Below are 19,065 nucleotides of genomic sequence, written 5' to 3'. Positions count from 1 at the left end.
TACCCAAGGGCTATCTGCGCTAGCCATCCCTAATTTAGCAGTGTAAGACTAGAGGGAAGGCAGCTAGTCATCACCACCTACCGCTAACTCTTTTAGCAACGAATACTAGGATTGATCGTAACAATATAACGGCTCCACGGCTGAAAAGGTGAGCATGTTAGGTGGAATGGGGATTCAAGCCCGCGACCCTCAGATACGAGTCGAGTGCCTTAACCACCTGGCCATTAGCTAGTTAAATAGAGTGCCGACGTTAGTGAATTCAGAAATGTAGTCTCAGTTTTCAACAAGTTTTTAATTGTCGTCATTTAGTCTCTTACATTCTTCTGCCGTTTCTCAGTTGAAGCATTGCAGATGCATTAAAAAATGCCATTAATCGTGGACATTTGTTAGTACGTCATAACTGAATATAAAATATAATACTGTATTAAAATAATTTTAATTTGTTAATTGCGTTTATATAAATAATTTTTAAACATTTAGTCATATCTTATAGTTTTTTAACAAACCACTTTATTTCTGTATATTACCAGCTTTAAACACCAACTGAAAACTGAAAAAGATCCACGTTATTCTTATCACGTTAGACCTATCTATTTTTCCAGTTTTTCAGTTGGCATACCTTGGTTATTCTTTCTTCTGTCTTTAGTATACAATTTCACTGGACATGTTTCATCAATTTACTTAAATCCGGATGTATTATGTAATGTCTGGGTGGTTGTGAGAATTTTCCTACATTTATACTTTCTTTTTATTTTTTTACATTTCTATTACGTCACTTGTACTATCAGAGTATTGTAACTCTCACACGACTGTAACGTTGAAGCAGTATAAAATAAAAACAAATTTTACCGGATGTGAAGCAATGGTTGAGATTTTTTTTTTCTGCTCAGTGATATTTGCGCACAGGAAAAAACTTACGAAATCCTTATTTAAAATCAGCATTCATCCCGTACTCTTGCGTTCTCATTCTCAGTTCGGTGACACATACCATGAATAAGAATAGAAGCGAAAAAGCTGTTGTCATGACAACGCTGTCTTTTATGCTTACTTGTCAACTTGTGGGTGCCAAGTTATCGAAGTTTGATTTGCTGTATGATAGGTGAGATTCACAAATTTAGAAAGATACTTCTGACCAGCTGAATTCTTTTAATAACAACTTGTAGTGTTATATAATAGTTAAACTTCAATACGCTTTCGTTAAACATATCAGTAACTTGTAGAACTGTTGGTACAAGAGAAAATTGTTTGAAAACTCTCTATTTTCGGCTAAATTTGTAGTTCAAAACTAAGCTGTAAATCTGTGACTTATGACGTTACAATCGGATTTCGATAGTCTTAGTAGGTAGAACGCAAATAACTCATTGTGTAGCTTCGTGCTTAATAAAACACAACAAAACAAAAAACACAGTTTCATCCCAAGTTATTTATGGACTAGTTCGTTTGTTGTTAAATGCAAAGTTACAAAGAATCTATCTGTTTTCTGCAAACCACGAGTATCGGAAACGGATTTTTAGCGTCGTAAGTCTATATGCTTACTGCTGAGCCACTTGGGGGCAACTGGGATACTGAAGCGCTTTAAGTAGATTAATCAAATTTATTATTCAACAACAGTGAAAGATGTTAAGCAGATGTCGATATTACTATCACAACTTCTATTTCTCCTGTAGTAAATGTATTGTTTAAGGTTTTCTTAAGTCTTAATGATATTTCTGATACTATTTCAATGTCTTCATGTTGGCTAAACAGATCTATATAGACTATTAACATTGTTTTTTCACGTAACCAAAAAACTCTTTACTTACGAAATCGACATCGTAAATTAGTAATAAAGTTCAATATTTTAATTTCTACAAACAATTTTTCATACATAAACGATTACGAGTTTAATTATTTTTTCTAAATACTTAAAAAATTTTCTATAGAATTTCACGTAAAAATCTTAGTTTTATTTAAATGACAAATTTTATAAATTATAGACGGAAACAGTGTCTAGCTTAAAATGTTTATATAGATACATTTATATAGGAAATGTGATTATTTATTTAAAAGTAAATCGAAATAAGTTGAACGTTTCATAGTTTATAAAATAAAATGACATTTTTTGGATATGTCTGTTTGTTTGTGTTTTTTTATTTCGCGCAAAGCTACTTGAGGGCTATCTGCGCTTGCCGTCCATAATTTAGCAGTGTAAGACTAGAGGGAAGGCAGCTAGTCGTCACCACCCACCGCCAACTCTTGGGCTACTCTTTTACCAAGAAATAGTGGGATTGATCGTAAAATTATAACGCCCCCACGGCTGGGAGGGCAAGCATGTTTGGCGTGACGGGGATGCGAACCCGCGACCCTCAGATTACGAATCGCACACCTTAACACGCTTGGCCATGCCGGGCCCTTGGATATGTCATTCGAACAATTTCCCGTTTGTAATAGCTGTTTCATAGTGGGAAAAAAAAAAGTTTATATGAGATTAGAAATATAATGGGATGTGTGTTGTAGTTACAGCAAAGCCACGTCAGACTATCTATTGTGTCCACCAAAAGGAATTTAAAACCTGATTTTAGCGTTATAAATCCGTAGACTTACTTCTGTCACAATGGAGGACTTTGATGAGAGAAGATATGTTAAGGAACTTCTTTTTCACTTGTTTGGTACAGAGTGTCGTCGGCTTTACTTTGAGTACCTGGCAAGGCCAAGTAGTTAAAAACATTTTGCGAATTTGAATCAGCGTCCTACTAAACACACTCACCGTCTCAGCCGTGGGAACAATATAATATGGTGGTAAATCCTAATATTCGTTTGTTTGTTTTTTCAGTAGAAGACTAGCCCAAAAGTTGGTTGTTGGTGGTGATGACTAGTAGCCTTCCCTCTTGTATTTCACTGTCTCATTAGGGACGGATATCGCAAAACCATTTTTGAGCTTTACGCGAAATTCTAACCAATCAAAACTATACTATGAATTAGTGCAATATTTTAGTTTTGTGAGAGTAAGTCATATATTGTGAAAATACCATTCTGAAACAGTAATTAATTGTCTTTTATTATTTTCCATAGCCCTACAGAACAACACTTACGCCCAAGAACTTTCTTCCTCACGGCCTCACAAGAGAGAAAAGTGGTCAGTGACGTTTTATGCGAAGGTAATAATTAACATTTTAAATAGTTGTGTCTATTGAAGACAATCAGTTTTATATAGGGAGAAGATAAAAAAATTAAAACTCAGTTTATTGTAGGAGAATTTGGTGTGATTATTTTCTATATTTGTTTTGTATACATTATCTTTTTATAAAAATTAACACAACAGAAAAGTGCTTGCTACCGATGCAGAGTCCCAAAATAGCAGATGTTATGAAAGTTGTAAAATCTTGACCAAAATGTTTGCATATTGTGCACAAATAATATTATGAATATTAAGATGACATACAAATATACTATCAAACTGAGAAATGCATGTTATATTAAATAACAACAACGTAATTACAAAGAAACAGGTTCTATGAAAGATTTATTAGAACAACAAACGATTTTAGCAGTCCCCTATCACAACAAAACCTTACCAAAAGATCTATAATTACGAAATATGCTATCAAATAACAATGCCCCCCAGTGGCTCAGCGGTATGTCTGCGGACTTACAACGCTAGAAACCGGGTTTCGATACCCGTGGTGGGCAAACCACAGATAGCCCATTGTGTAGCTTTGAGCTTAATTCAAAACAACAACAAATAATAATAAATATTGTATGTAAATTTTTTATCAATTCGTATTAAACGTTCATTACTTTTTTGGTCATGGTGACATGGGTTCTGTTGACGAAATTTGTTGATGTAATCCACTAAGATTTCATTCTAATTTGTCATTAGGATGTGCTGCAATTCAGATTGTTTACGGTCATGGTTAGCACGGTTCCGGCTCAGTTCTGCCCAACACTTCTCAGTAAGATAACAATCTGAAGACTTGGTTGGCCATGGCAAGCTTGTCAAGATAATTTTGCACAATATACTTCCTGCGGGCAGCGGCATTGTGATCCTGTAACATATAGTTGTTGCCAAACCTTCCCCTAGCATATGGCAGAAATATCGTTTCTATGTGATGCCTGTATTAAGTGCCATTGACGATTCCCTGCAAAACATAATGAGAAATTTTCCACCATGCTAAATAGTTACTAAAACATATACTGCACCACCTCCCGTGTGTTCTCTGTAAGAAAGACCGTCTTTCCTCATCGTTTCTTCATGAAACGACGAACACGAATTTTACCATCAGATTTAACAAGACGGATACAGAACTCATCTGTAAATATGACATGATGCTGGTGTTCTTACTGTAAGTTGGCATGCTGTAATGCCCAAGTTATACGGTGACGGTCGTGAATTGTGTTTAAAATCAGCTTGCAGATAACCATTCTTTCATAATAACTTTATTTGGTTTGTCACCTATTCATTGTTCATTTGGATACTCTGTAATGAATGTCTTCATTTCTGTTATAAGGTTATAAGACTTATTTCAATCTTCCCGTACTAACCTGATCAAAGGACAGTCATTTAGGGCAGCAGTTCTTTGGCGTCTACCAGTAGACTTTTCTGGAACAATTTTTTTCTGTAGTCCAATTATGTTTCATATTTCTGGATACAGTACACTGTGGGTGCCCTATTGTTTTGACAATGTCCGTTTGCTTCATACCATTTCAGGACAATTAAACAATTTGAAGCCATGTAACATCTGGCACGTGACGAGGAATAACTCTACGCCAAGTACAGAGAAATTGTCTGAACTAAACGTTGATCTGTTTCAAAAGCAATGATACCAAAAGCAGTTGTGTATGAGTGTTTTGACAAACAGTTGCTCAAAAAGCTCATATAGAGCAGGATAACACTTCGTACGTGTTTGTTGATCATACATTACCTCCTCTGTTACTATTAGGGAACTTACTCAATAACTACTACATTCATATAAACAATAATATTAATATAGAACAGTTCCTTAATAATTTAGCCAAGTATATAGATACAGGCATGAAAATCGTTAAATGAAAGCGGTGGCAAAAAGTGTATATTTTAGGTGTGAACGTAGTAGGTGTTATGAAATACGAGAGTGTATCTCAGAACGGCTGGTATGGGTATTAACACTTTTAATGGTAAGGAGAGAACAACGTTTCGACCTTCCTAGGTCATCTTCAGATTAACAAAGAGAGAGTTTACAACTGAGCGTTGCGGGGCACATGTCTTAGGAACAAGAGTATAAATTGGTACATGATTGTAGGGGGCGTTGCAGGTGGATGTTACATTATTAATTGGTATAGGTATAAAGGTATTTCTTTATACTGGTTTAATTTTGGTTTTAGTTGCTATATAAGTAGGGCTTCTTTAATTTTGCATTTGTTTATATTTGTTTCCCCTACTTAATATACATGTTTTCTATAGTTATGTTGTGTTTATTTGATTTACAGTGTTCAAAAACGTGTGAAGGTGTTTTGGTGTTCTTCGAATCTAGTTTCCATATTTCAGCTTGTTTCTCCAATATAGAAGTCGTGGCAGTTGTTGCATTGTATTTTGTAAATTATGTTGGTGTTGAAGTGTTGTTTTTACATAGTGTGGACTTTAATTTTGTACCTGGTTTTTGCTGGAATGCTGTGTTTTGTTATACTTTTTTTCCAAATGTTGGTTATTTTTTGCTGATGTCGAAGACATATTGTACGCAACAGTATAAGGTTTTTTAGTTTGTTGTATGTTTGAATTTATTGTTGTTTGTTTGTTATTGGTTTAGGTGTGTGCATATATTTTTTTTACGGTTTTTGAGTAAATATGTTGATGTTGATGAAGTGTTGTTTTATTTTGTTTATTTCATCATTAATTTTATCAGGTGAACATAGTTTTGTGGCTGTGTTGATTTGGTTTCTTAATATGTTGAGTTTTTGTTTTGTTTCATGTGCTGAGTTCCAGGGAATGTACAAATCAGTATGGGTGATTTTTCTGTGGATTTCTGTTTTTAATTGTGTATCAGTTCTAGTGATTTTGAGGTTAAGAAATGCTATTTGGTTAGTTTTCTCTTTTTCACAAGTCAACTTAATGTTGGGGTGTATCGAGAGTGTGGAGCCACTGCTCCAACCCAATGGCACCCATGGATATAGCATTTCTATTGTATATCTGTCTAAGATGTCTGTCAACGCGACTTTACCTCTACAACTAGAAGCTTCCGTTATGGGAAGTTCATCTAATATAAGAAACTGAACTCATACGATGTTTAATGTGCTTTGTAAGGATAAGATTCATTGTAATATAACTAATGAAAATACACATTTTGCCCTGTATAAAGTGAGAAGATGACCTTTCTAAAGCAATTAGTTTCAATTTCTTTCCCCTCTTCACCTACTTTCTGTTTCATTTTCAAAATATGTATCATAATGATATAATACAGATATAAACCTCATGACTTGTAGTACACAAAACTCTGAAACCACAAACACGTAGATGCTGGATACATAGTTTAAGCATACCATTTGTAATGAATCGTCAGATAGTTATTTCACAATGAAAAGAGCCGGCATGGCCAGGTGGGTTAAGACGTTCGACTCGTAATCTGAGTGTCACGGGTTCGAATCTCCGTCGCACCAAACATGCTCGCCCTTTCAGCCGTGGGAAAGTTATAATCAATCCCACTATTCGTTGGTAAAAGAGTTGGCGGTGGGTGGTGATAACTAGCTGCCTTCCCTCTAGTCTTACACTGCTAAATTAGGGACGACTAGCGCAGATAGCCCTCGTGTAGCTTTGGGCGAAATTCAAAAACAAACAAACAAACATAAGGAAAATTATAGCGTTTTTAACAAATTATTTGGATAAGCTGCAATATACGATTTACAAATTATTTAAGTAAGCACAAAGTTGTATGATGGGATATCTGTCTTGTGTTCACCTCATGGATAGCATCCAGAATTTTAGCTTTATAACCCTTTAGACTTATCATTGAGCCACAGGAGGACATGGCCAACGAAGCTTTAAGGATAATATTTTTTGTTTTTAATGGTATTTAAAAACGTTCTTTCCCTAACTTTTTCTTTCTGAAACCCTGTACTGTTAGCTTAACTCTTAAAGTGCCATAATGCTAAGATTTCATAAAGAAACATACTGTTTATTCTACAAAATTATGTATATTGAGAAAGAAAAACTTTAAAAATTAATTTTAAAAAGATTGTAAATAATCTTTTGTGAAAAAGACTAGAGCAGTAAGTGATAAATTTTGCAAATGTAATAATTGTACTCAGTTTTATGTTTAGAAATAGCTAGAATACTTCTTTTATTTAAATATCTTAGAATTACGTTCCAAAATGCCTCATTGTAAAGAGTTGAAACAGTATTGTATCATTTTTTTAAATGTCATAAATAGGTAAAGATTGTCCAGAATTTCATGTAATAAATGACTACAACAACTTCATCCAAGAAAGGATATATAGGAAAACCAAGCTTTTAACCGTACCTCTTCAGAAATCATGTGATTTTATTGGAACCATTAGAACAGCAAACGAATCTCTTGAGGAATATCGAAAAGGTAAAGATTTAAATATTATTTTATAAAGTATCGTGGGAATTATTGCGTAAAATTCTCATGAATAATACGTTCTTTATTACCTAACTTGAATCCCATAATCAAAATAACATATATATTTTAAGTAATGTAAATTTTACTTAATGAATTAAACGTTAAAGAACAGCCAAAACAGAATGTATAAGATCAAACATATTAGGTGGAAAAACATTTGACTGAAAGTTATAGTTCGCTGAAAAGTTAAATAGTATATTATTGTCTAAATGTTACATTTTCTTAGGATGGAACGAAAGAAACAGAAAATTCTATTCTGTTGCACCTCTTCTGATACAAATTAATCATTCCCCTCTTATCAAGTCACATGATCCATGGTGTAAGATGGCATTTGCTGTGAAGATGTATGTGCCGCAGTACTTAGGAATTCCTCCAACACCTATTAACGTAAGAAAGCTCTATTAATTTCCCAAATCGTGAGTGATTTTACTTGGTAGAGCTTATAATAAGTAAAATATCATTCACCCTTTAAAACTACACATCGAAATTCAATGACACGATCGCATATTGCGTTCTGAAATTTGAGAAACAACTAAATATATTGTGAAGGCAAGGTAAAATAATATAAATATGTATCTGGTGTTACTTTGTATTTTTTAACAGCAGCTAAAAAATAGTTCATTCTAAAATATGTGATAATAACTTAATATTAAAATATCTTTATAAGAAAATACAATAAAACTCCACGATTTAAAACTGTCCATTTTAAAGTTAGCGATCCTGTACAAATTAGACTGTTAGAAATGTGAGCAAACGAAATGAAATAAATAGTCTGTCTCTTATCCCAAGAATGATTAGTTAAATTTCAGTCCGACATATATTAAATTATACTTTTTAGATGTATAATGTATATACAAATCATAACTTTAGTAATTCTATCCATTCTTATTTAAAAGAATAAATTAAGTCTTTGTCAAATAATAAAATGTTATATTTTTCACATTAATACTTACCACAGATAATGATATAATTTACAAAGTAAAACGAAATTGTGAGTTCTAATTTATTGAGAAGGTTGTTTACTCTTAATAAGTTTCATATTTAATAAGGCTTTGCTTTACTGGCGGTAATGAACTTATTCCTTAGTTAACGTAAGAATATTTTTTATATACATCCGTGTACAAGTAGCTTGTTTGTTTCTCAAACATGTAAAGTTTTAGTGAAAACTATTTAAAAGTTTTCGGGATTTCCGTTTGTATACAAATAAGAAAAATATTACAGAAATCACTTTCATTCGGAAGTTTACCGGATGCCTTCCACGTGTATGTTCATACTTTTACCGGGTACCTAAAGTCCCGGATGTTGATGGAACTGGAAGTTTTCCGCAGTTCTTTAGACAACCTAATGTTCTGCTATAACCAAGAACGGTTTTATTTAGGTAAGATTTCTGTATATTGTTTAGGTACATAGAAAATATATGATCAAAAACAATTATCCGGAGCTAATGTAATTGTTTGGTTGAAATATATATCAGTTCCAGTGCTAAATTAGTTTCATCTGTTTTTATGTCTAATTTTCATCTACTAGTAACATGTTAGACAAAACATTTACGCTGCACAGAACAATTAAATTATAATCGTAATTAGTAATATTTTAGCTGCAAGGCAAAAACAAAAAAGGAAAAAGAAAGTCTTATGAAAATAACGTTAGCCACATATCTAACGTAATTTTTATGCAAATGAGGTATTTATGATTTTTTGTGTTTGTTTATTTTTGAATTTCGCGCAAAGCTACTCCAGGGCTATCTGCGCTAGCCGTCCCTAATTTAGCAGTGTAAGACAGCTAGTCATCACCACCCACCGTCAACTCTTTGGCTATTCTCTTACCAACGAATAGTGGGATTGACCGTACATTATAACGCCTCCACGGCTGAAAAGGCGAGCATGTTTGGTGCGACGGGGATGCGAACCCGCGACCCTCAGATTACGAGTCGCACGCCTTAACCCACCTGGCCATACCGGGCCGTTTTTTTTTGTATGATTTGAAGTGCAAATTATTGTGCATTAAGTATACATTTATTGAAACGGTATTACTACCTTATAGTTCATAACGTCTCACTTCAGTATAGAACATGGTCACCAAGAACCTAAAAGACATGTTTGCAGGCATTTGTAATGTCTAGAGTCCTTAAAAAGATATGACTTGTCTCCCAAGAGCATTTTATATATACTTGATAGAACTAAACACCTATGACAGAGCCAGTCATTTCGTTCGGTCTATTCTCTCTTCATCAATGTAGACTAGTTTAGGTTTAAGTCAGGAACAGACTTTACTTGGATAAGGGTCTTAACATTTATCCCCTGTAATATTGACATTATCAAGTATCTAGAGGGTAGTACATCCATCTATGTTTATTTCTGCCTATATCATACTCTCATCATCACCAAATGCGCCAAGCTATTGAATGAAAGTATACTGCTCAAAAAATTAAAGGAACAAGTACATATTCCAGTATATTTTTGCCATAACTAAATTTATGCATGAAAAACATATACGTTCGTCTTCAAGTGTATATTTTGAGCTTGTGAGTAAAGTTTGAAGTAACTCAAACGAAACTCACCTTACTCAAGGAGAATACAACTCAAGGTACCCTATATAAGGCTGTTACGTGAAACTATGCATTCCTTATTAATTCTCGAAATAAACACCAACATGGATCTTTTGCGGCTCATTTTGTCAATTTATACCTTCATCTTGTGTACCTGAGCAGTCAGGCACCATCTGACAAAGAACGAGGGGGCCAGGGCAGTTCAGATGCTATAGGATGGCCAGACCCAAAGGAAGGTGGCACAGCGCGTCGTTGTGTCACCAAGCGTCATCAATCGACTTTGGCGACGTTACCAGGAGACGAACTCTTATGGCAGGAGACCAGGTCAAGGAAGTCATCGCTGCACAACAGCTAGAGAGAACATTGTGACTACCGCTCTGCAGGACAGGTTAGCAACGGCATTCCATTGGAACCAGTGTGTCGACCCAAACAGTTCGCAGTCGTCTGGACGAAGGACACATTAGAGTCAGACGGCCTGTGAAAGCCGTTATTCTGACAGCACGAAACCGTGCAGCCAGGTTGGAGTTTTCTCGTCAGCACCTGGACTGGGAACTTCATCAATGAGCCACCATGCTGTGGACAGATGAGAGCAGGTTTACTGTGTCTCGTGATGATGGACGTGCGAGAGTGTGGAGACGCCGAGGAGAGCGATTTTCCGCCTTAACATTGTGCAAGTCGACGCTTATGGAAGAGGTTTTGTAATGGTCTGTGCAGCCATATGCTTGGGTGGCCACACGGACTTACTCATACTCGACAGGGGTACTCTGAACGCACGACGATATAGACACGAAATTCAGGAACCCATTGTGAAACCTTTTGCCGGTGCTGTCTGCGATGGGTTCATTCTCATGTAGGTTAACGCGCGAGCCCACGTCGCCAAACTGTGTACAGACTTCCTTGACGATGAAGAAATAGACTTTTGAGCGGCTCGCCAGATCTCCAGATTTAAATACGATTGAACATTGTTGGGATATGTTATCGAAGCGTGTTAGTGAACGACAGTACGCTCCTCAGAATGTACAGGAACTCCGACAAGCCTGGTAGATGAGTGGGCTGCCATACCCCAAGATAGCATTGGTAGACTGATTCGAAGTGTGCCAAATCGGTGTCAGGAGTGTGTCACAGCCCGTGGAGGTCACACTAGATATTGAAGATTTCAAATATTTCTTGAATAAATGCATGTAAAATGTTTAAAGTATTGTTTAATATGAGATATCAATTTTGGTGATATTGGTCATTTAAAAAAAAAAATATTTCTCCATGTTTTACCATTCATCATACATTAAGAAATTGATACAGTTGGAATTTAAATGAGGCAAATTACCTAGAAAATAAAAATATTATCACATTTGGAACACTAACATAATATAACTTTTTAGCAGTTTATATTCTGTCCTAAAGGGATATACATATATTATGTGGTTGCAGGGTAAGTAACGATTCATCTTACGTATGTCAAAATGTTTCATATGGTAAATATTAAAGCTTTTGATAAATAAATTATTTAAACAGTAATAACGATTAATAATAACTTGATGAAATAGAATTATTGGTGTTGTAGTTCATTTGCATGATAGGAACTTCTAATATAAGAAGGCCTAGAAACTACGAGATTAATACATTATGCAGACTAGTTAATTTTTACTTTACTAGTAAACACATTTCTCCTCTTTTATTGTGACGAGTACTTAAATAAATAAATAAAAAATATATACGTATGTCATCAAAGGTACATACTATTTCTGGTACACTAAAGTATTTTAATTTTCAATTAAACGCTTGTTTGTTTTAAATTTTGCGCATAACTGCATGAAGGCTATCTCCGCTAGCCGTCCCTAATTTAGCAGTGCAAGACTAGAGGAAAGGTAGCTAGTCATCACTACCCACTGCCAACTCTTGGGCTACTCTTCAAATAGCAAATAGTGCAATTGACCGTAATATTATAACAACCACATGGTTGAAAGAGCGAGAATGTTTGGTGTAATAGGGATTCATATTCGTGCTCCTCAGATTGGGAAGCAAGTGCCCTATCTACCTGGCCACGTTAGGCCATGCCAGTTAAAAGCAAAATATACACCTGTATTTAATACTTGTGAATACGTTTATTTGTTCTAGAATAAAAAAGCCACCACTGAGCTACCTGCTCTGTCCACTGTGGGAAACCAAACTCCAAATTTTAGGGTTGTAATTTTATAGACTTACCGCTGTTTCACCGGGAGAGAGTGAGAAAATGACTATTAAGTTTGTTATAGAACACGATGTAATTAGGAGCGCTGAATTTGTTTTCATATAGTTGTTTACATTCGAGTAAACATAAAACAAGTCATTTGACTTCTACAACCAATGCAGTTGAATCATTAACGATATATACTCATAGTAAAAATATTCTAGTTTGAGAAAAGTACATATAATTTTATTTTCTCACTGTTTTGTTTCCTTTAGCGATTTACAAGAAAGCCATTAATGACCTGGAAGATAGATACGAAATATGGTTGGAGCACTGTTAAAAGATAGTTGGCCAACATGACTAGCGAAATGAAGACAGATAACAAGCTAAAAGAATACCCTTTTCAGTAAGCCTTAAACTCTCATAGGATAGTTTCTGACTTTTTTAATAACAAGTGAATGATAAGTTAAAACACCGCTTCTTGGTAAACATAATTGTCAGTTTCTGCTGTTAAAGCACTTACAGTACAAATGTATATTACAAAATAAGACTTTGTATTTTGTTTAAACTTGTAGACTACAGAATATTAACATGAAGTTTGGTGTATTGTTGGCTCTCAGATTATACAGGATGAAGTTAAATTTTGGTGCATTGTTGACACTCATAGGTAGAAAATAAACATGACGTTTGGTAAATTATTGTTCAACAGATAATTGAATATCAACATGGAATTTGGTGAATTGTTGACTCTTACACTATAATTAAGCATAATATAAAATTCTCGCGAATTTTGTGATGATCAACAGGCGAGTTAAAAGTTTGCGACATGGGAGATTAGAAAGAAATGTTTGCGAAAAAATAATTTGATCATGGATGGCTAAGAAAAAACTCAACATTCTTTTCAAATAAAGACAGTCGTTTCATCACAGTAATAGTTTTCGTTTTTAATATGTGGTCACTCTCAATAATGGCAAATACTCTAAGGCTGCTAATACTTTGTAGAGAACAACTGCATATTTTCGTCAGTCTAAAATCTTATTGTGGTATTCCAAAATCCTAATCTATGGTCATTATCATAATATTCACGGAAGATTAAAACATAAGTTACCTCTCCTTAAACAGAGTATAGTTCAGATCACAGGGAAGGTGCAATGCAGAAACCTAACCAGACAAGTTCAAGGTTTCACGAATGTCCACTGTAATATGTATGCTTGGACTTAGCCAATAATTAGACAAGTATTTACAAGGACATCAGTTACACAGAGAATACATGCTCGATTATTTAGAATAAGTTACCTGAATAAATATAATCTTTTCCCTACATTTTAGAAGGGTAGAACTTCGTAGATTTCACTTGTTACAGTTATTATTCTTTTTAATTCAAGGCTTAAATTATTTGTGAATAATACTTAAACCACATTAAAATCAAAGAGATTTTTTTCATATCGCATATATATTTCTTATTTCTTTTTCAAGTTAATTACTATTTTTCAAGTTTGACTGTTCTTTGATAGCCTTATTATAATATTAGGCAGTATTATCTCAATTAATTTTCTGTAATTATTTCCTACTTCTAAAAACTAGTTGGCTTTTCTTTTAGATAATACAGAGTTTAGTACATTATACTAAAACGATTTTGATCGTAGAAATAAACGAATCACGTGATGGCCATACCTTTATAAATTTGCGGCGCTATTTAGCACTAAATTGTTTTCCGTCACATAGGCAGTGTTTAGTCACTGAAAATTGAGCCCTTTTGAGAAAGTTATATAACAGTGCTTTACGACATAAAATGTCCATTAGCTTAGATGTATTACAATCGGAAATTTAGAATTTCCAAGACGGAGATATCCTTTGTGTTTAAAAACATCAGAATAAAAAGGATTTATTTGTTTTTAATTAAGCTCAAAGCTACACAATGGCCCACCTGTGCTCTCCTTACCACAGGTAACGAAACCTCGTTTCAAGCGGTGTGAGTCTGCAGACATACCGCTGTACCACAGGGGGCAAAAAAGCAACCGAATATAGAAAAATTTGGGAACCTAGGGCCATCTGTTAAGTACATAATATGATATATCTTGGACTAGTCTCCGATTTATTATGTTACTTATGTTACATCGATACTAAAATAAATATATATTAATAAATCCGTTATACCTCCCTCCTTAGAGAATTAAAAATTGGTGTTAGACAATTTTATAATTAAGATATGATACATATATACATTGTTACGTATTATAATCTATCTCGGAGGAGTCTCCAATTTATTATGTTATGGACGTTACGTATTACGATTCCAAATAGTCGGACATTTTAATTTTAATTTAGAAGTTAATTTAATGTCAATATGTATTAAATTTACGATATTTGTCAACAAGATTGATACATACAAGTTTTTTCTTAATACAAGTACATTTTACTACACAAACAATAATACAATTTATAATAACGGTTATTACAAATAGTTCTTACAAGTATGGGCTTATATACAAGAGTTTTTACCAACTTACAAACTATACCAAGTCTTCCATCTCGTCTAGAATTGAATATTTTAGCGATGGTCTAGATCCATGACGAACAAACTAATTCTGAGTTGATACAGTTACACCTCGCTTAAGCTAGCTAGCTGTCTTTTCTTGGATGACCTCTTGGATGAATGCTTATAAGCTGACTTTTTTAGTGAAGAAGATATTTAATATCCTTCTAGAAATTCTAACATTTAAATTTAATTCACTGAACTTTGTAATATTCGAAATCTATAAACGTTCATGGTCAGATATCTGTAGTTTTCCTACTAGTAAACATTTATCACAATTATACCTTTCGAGGTTTATAGTATACTCACTAAAACTACCAAAAAATATTCTGTTTTGTCTTTCGGCGCGTCGGTTTGTATACTTTAAGGGAGAATCTCGAATGTTCAACAATGTTCGAAGACACGTTAGTGTTTTTTTAAACCATATGTAAACCATATAAATCTACAAATTTAAAGAACAGGCAATACCCATCGAACAATATACGTCACATGCATCTACATGAAACAAACGCAGTTATCAAAATGAATGTATAACAGTAAGTCCATTTCACATCTAAAAAATAGTTGCAAAAGTCGTACCTCCCATTATGATAACCAACTGACAGAATCGACGAACACAAATGTCCGTGGCAAAAGCAGTGCACGTATTGCAGGGGACATACAGTACGTAACGTAAGCAAAAAAGATCTCTGATGAAAAGAAGGCTAACAGGAGGTTTGCAGCCATAACTTTCATTAAATCTTCGCATACCTCATACAGACAGAAAATGAAACGGGTTTCCATGTCATTTCACACGAAGACATGCTATTGAAGTCGTCGAGCGCATAACCCATGGACTTCTACAAACCAGACTGGTGAAACATGCCCTAGAAAACTGTAGTTCTCAAATACCAATGGATTATGAAAAGAATAAAGGGAGGAATGGTGTACTTTTGACACAACAGATTTACGACTGTGCCCTCTATAAGGCTATTTTAAGAGCCACACATTTTTTTGTAGCAATATTTTAAAATTGCTCACATGTACTGTTATACACTGCTAGCCAAAATCTTAAGGCCAATAAACATAAAGAAAAAAATATGCATTTTGGGTTGTTAGACTCAACCATTTATTTGGGTAGAGCTTCGAAAGATGACAATAAGAAAACGGAAAATAAAAATAAAAAACACTATGAAATTAGCCTAAATACTAGCTGGTCAAAAGTTTAAGACCATACCAAAAAGAAGTCCTGAACAGGGTAGGTAATGCCCAACAAGAGCATGGCCATCATTGCGAATAATTTCAAACATTCGCTTTGGCATGGTCGATATAAGCATTTGCAGAAGGCTGGAAAGAATGATATTCAAAGTGGTGAAGATGGCTTCACGAAGATCATGCACTGTTTGGAATTAACGTCCATTTCTATAGACTTCCCTTGCCATCCACCCCCAAACATTTTTAATGGGGTTCAGTTCGGGCGAACACGGTGGATGGTCCAAAAGAATCAAGTTATTTGCCATGAAAAAGTCATTTGTGGGCATTGTGAATTGCAGCGTTGTCCTGCTGAAAGATCAGTCATTTCCATACAAGTGAGGGCCTTCAGTCAATAAGGATGCTCTCTCCAACATGCCAATGTAGCCAGCTGCTGTTTGACGCCCCTGCATAACCTGAAGCTCCATTGTTCCATGGAAGGAGAAAGCACTCCAGATCATGATGGAACCTCCTCCACTGTGTCGTGTAGAAAATGTCTCTGGTGGGATATCCTTATTGTGCCATAACGTTGGAAGCTCTCTGGACCATCCAGGTTAATTTTTTTTCTAATCAGAGAACAAAACCTCCTTCCACTTTTCTACGTCCCATGTTTGGTGCTTCTCAGCAATGTTTAACCGAGCTGTTTCGTGGTGTGGCCTTTGAAGATGTTTACGGTTTTCAAAGCCTTTCTCTCGTAGATACCGTCTTACTATTCTTGAGCTGCATTCTGCGTCTGTAAGAGCCTTAATTTGGTTCGACGATCGGCTGGTGTCTTGCCAGACAACCCGTCGAATCCTCTTACTTAACGCCGGCGAAATTTTCTTGGTCCGACCATTTGAAATTCTTGTTCCGTATCCCTCAGGGTTTTTAAGAAATTTGCAACAGTAATTTTACAACGCCCAATCTCACCAGCGATGGCACGTTGAAAGAGACCTTCCTTTTGCAGCTCGACAATTCTGCCACGTTCAAACTCTGTCAACATTTTAGCCTTTGCCATAATTTTACCCAATGTAACATAGGATATGTCAGTAGGAGATGTTGACAACGTTAATGCTTGAACACAAATAACTAAATTTCGTTACGTGTTTCCCGATTAACGCTTCGTTTCAGTATGGTCTTAAACTTTTGACCAGGTAGTATTTAAGCTAATTTCATAGTGTTCACATTTTCCATATTAAATGCTAAACACATTTTTTATTTTTATTTTCCCTTTTCTTATTGTCATCTTTCGAAGCTCTACTCAAATAAGTGGTTGAGTCTAACAACGCAAAATGCATATTTTTTCTTTATGTTCATTAGCCTTCAGATTTTGGCCAGCAGTGTATGTATAACGTAAAACATAACTACAGAAATTTTACCTGACAATTTGCAAAACAATTGGTGATTAATACTCATTATATATTATTCTAATTTCCTATACAATAAATTAAGCTTTAACTCTTTGAATAATGTATCGTCTTGAACTAAGACTACAAAGTAAAAACTAAGTAGTCTCTGTGAATACCACTTAAAGTATTTCTAAACCGTGAAATCTTGAATCTCACGCTAACACTTTAGTTGTTTAATTTTTATTAACACGTTCGTTTTATTTTCAGAGATCTATTCTATCAATAAATAATATTAAGATCCAGTTCAATAAAGAGGTGTATAATGAAATCAATTTTCTGACCAATAAGAATGAGGAAACATTTTTACTCAAAAGTCATAAATACGAAATCACTTAAATTTTTACAGGTTCTTACTTCAAAGTTTTGTCTCATAAGATTTTGTTTGTTCTCCCCTGAACAGAAGATTAAGTGAAAATATATTAAAATATAATTGTCATAATTACTTTTATTATACTTATGAACAGCAAAATTAATTTACTTTTGAGAAATATTTTGCACTCAAAAGAAGTGATTGTGGAAACTGTGCCGGTCGAATATAAAAGTATGTCAGAGATATTAGTATTGGACAAATAAATGAGTACAAATCACTAAAATACAACACGAAAAAATATTTCATATAGTTTTTGTTTGTTGTTAGTAAAAAGCCGTGTAGGCTATCTGTGCTCTACTTACCGTGAGAAATCGAACCCCAGATTTTAACTTTGTAAGTATGTAAAAGTATTATTGCTGGCTCATCGGGGTACAGTTTTTCATGAAAATTATACGTGGAAAATACTTGAACAAAAAATAAAACTGGTAAATGATCCATCGCATAAACCGACATACACAAATATCATTAATCGTCTGTGTGATTTCGATCTCTCAGAAGATATTGAAATTAACAAAATACCTTAGGACTCTGGAGCATTGCTCTTTAACTTGATGAATTGATCACCAAGGGTTTTTGTTTATGTTATATTCATTCTATTTGTAGTTTGGAGTGTGTTTAAGTTGTAATAAACATTTCTGCTTTTAAATTTAGCTTTTTTTTTTTCTGTTTTCGAGCAGAAGTGAGTGAAACGTTATGAAACACCTACAGGCGTGAATTATATTGAAAAAGTTTGGGATGCTACAGAGTCAGTACAAAGCCATTAACTACTTATAGAAACGTACTTGTGTCAAAACGTCCAAAACCTTGAACAAAGGAATATTGTTGAAAGGTGATCTGATCAAATGAGTTAACTTCGATCTTTCTCTAATCAAACGAATATGTACATGTGTAGAAAAAAGCTCAAGAAACCACATATTGATTCTTGGACACATATGTAAAGGGGAGGAACGATTCTTTAAGGGATGCGTTCTATTTTAATGTTACCACAGACATATCCATTGAAATTTACGCTTAATTTATGCCACTTTTATCAGAGTAAGTTGCAGTTAAGACACAGTAAAACGTAAATATACTTTGATTCCGAAATTATTCCTAAAATAATAATCCTGAAATAATTTAAACAAAATACAAGGGGAATACTAAACCTTATTGAAGAATTCTTAACAATACCTCCACCCACCCCTTTCAGAAAATGTATTTGCTACCCAAGTGGGTGTGAGTTGGAAAGCCTGGA

At 34.4% G+C, this 19,065-nt stretch overlaps 1 protein-coding gene across 2 annotated transcripts; it reads left to right on the top strand.

Moving 5' to 3' along the window:
- The first annotated feature begins 925 nt into the window (after positions 1–925).
- Positions 926–13,002, top strand: LOC143258560 (uncharacterized). 2 transcript variants are annotated; one of them, XM_076517701.1, is made up of 6 exons: positions 926–1,099; positions 3,052–3,137; positions 7,380–7,541; positions 7,819–7,979; positions 8,814–8,970; positions 12,583–13,002. In XM_076517701.1, the coding sequence occupies exons 1-6, from the start codon at positions 990–992 to the stop codon at positions 12,645–12,647; spliced, it is 741 nt and encodes a 246-aa protein (XP_076373816.1). In that variant the 5' UTR covers positions 926–989; the 3' UTR covers positions 12,648–13,002. The 2 variants fall into 2 exon arrangements, with proteins under 2 accessions (XP_076373816.1, XP_076373817.1); XM_076517702.1 differs by lacking the exon at positions 8,814–8,970.
- Positions 13,003–19,065: the final 6,063 nt, after the last annotated feature.

This window comes from Tachypleus tridentatus, chromosome 8 (assembly GCF_004210375.1).
Source record: "Tachypleus tridentatus isolate NWPU-2018 chromosome 8, ASM421037v1, whole genome shotgun sequence".
In the NCBI taxonomy this organism is placed as follows: Eukaryota; Metazoa; Arthropoda; class Merostomata; order Xiphosura; family Limulidae; genus Tachypleus; species Tachypleus tridentatus.
The sequence above is the reverse complement of the archived record's forward strand: the minus strand, read 5'-3'. Positions and strand labels throughout refer to the sequence as shown.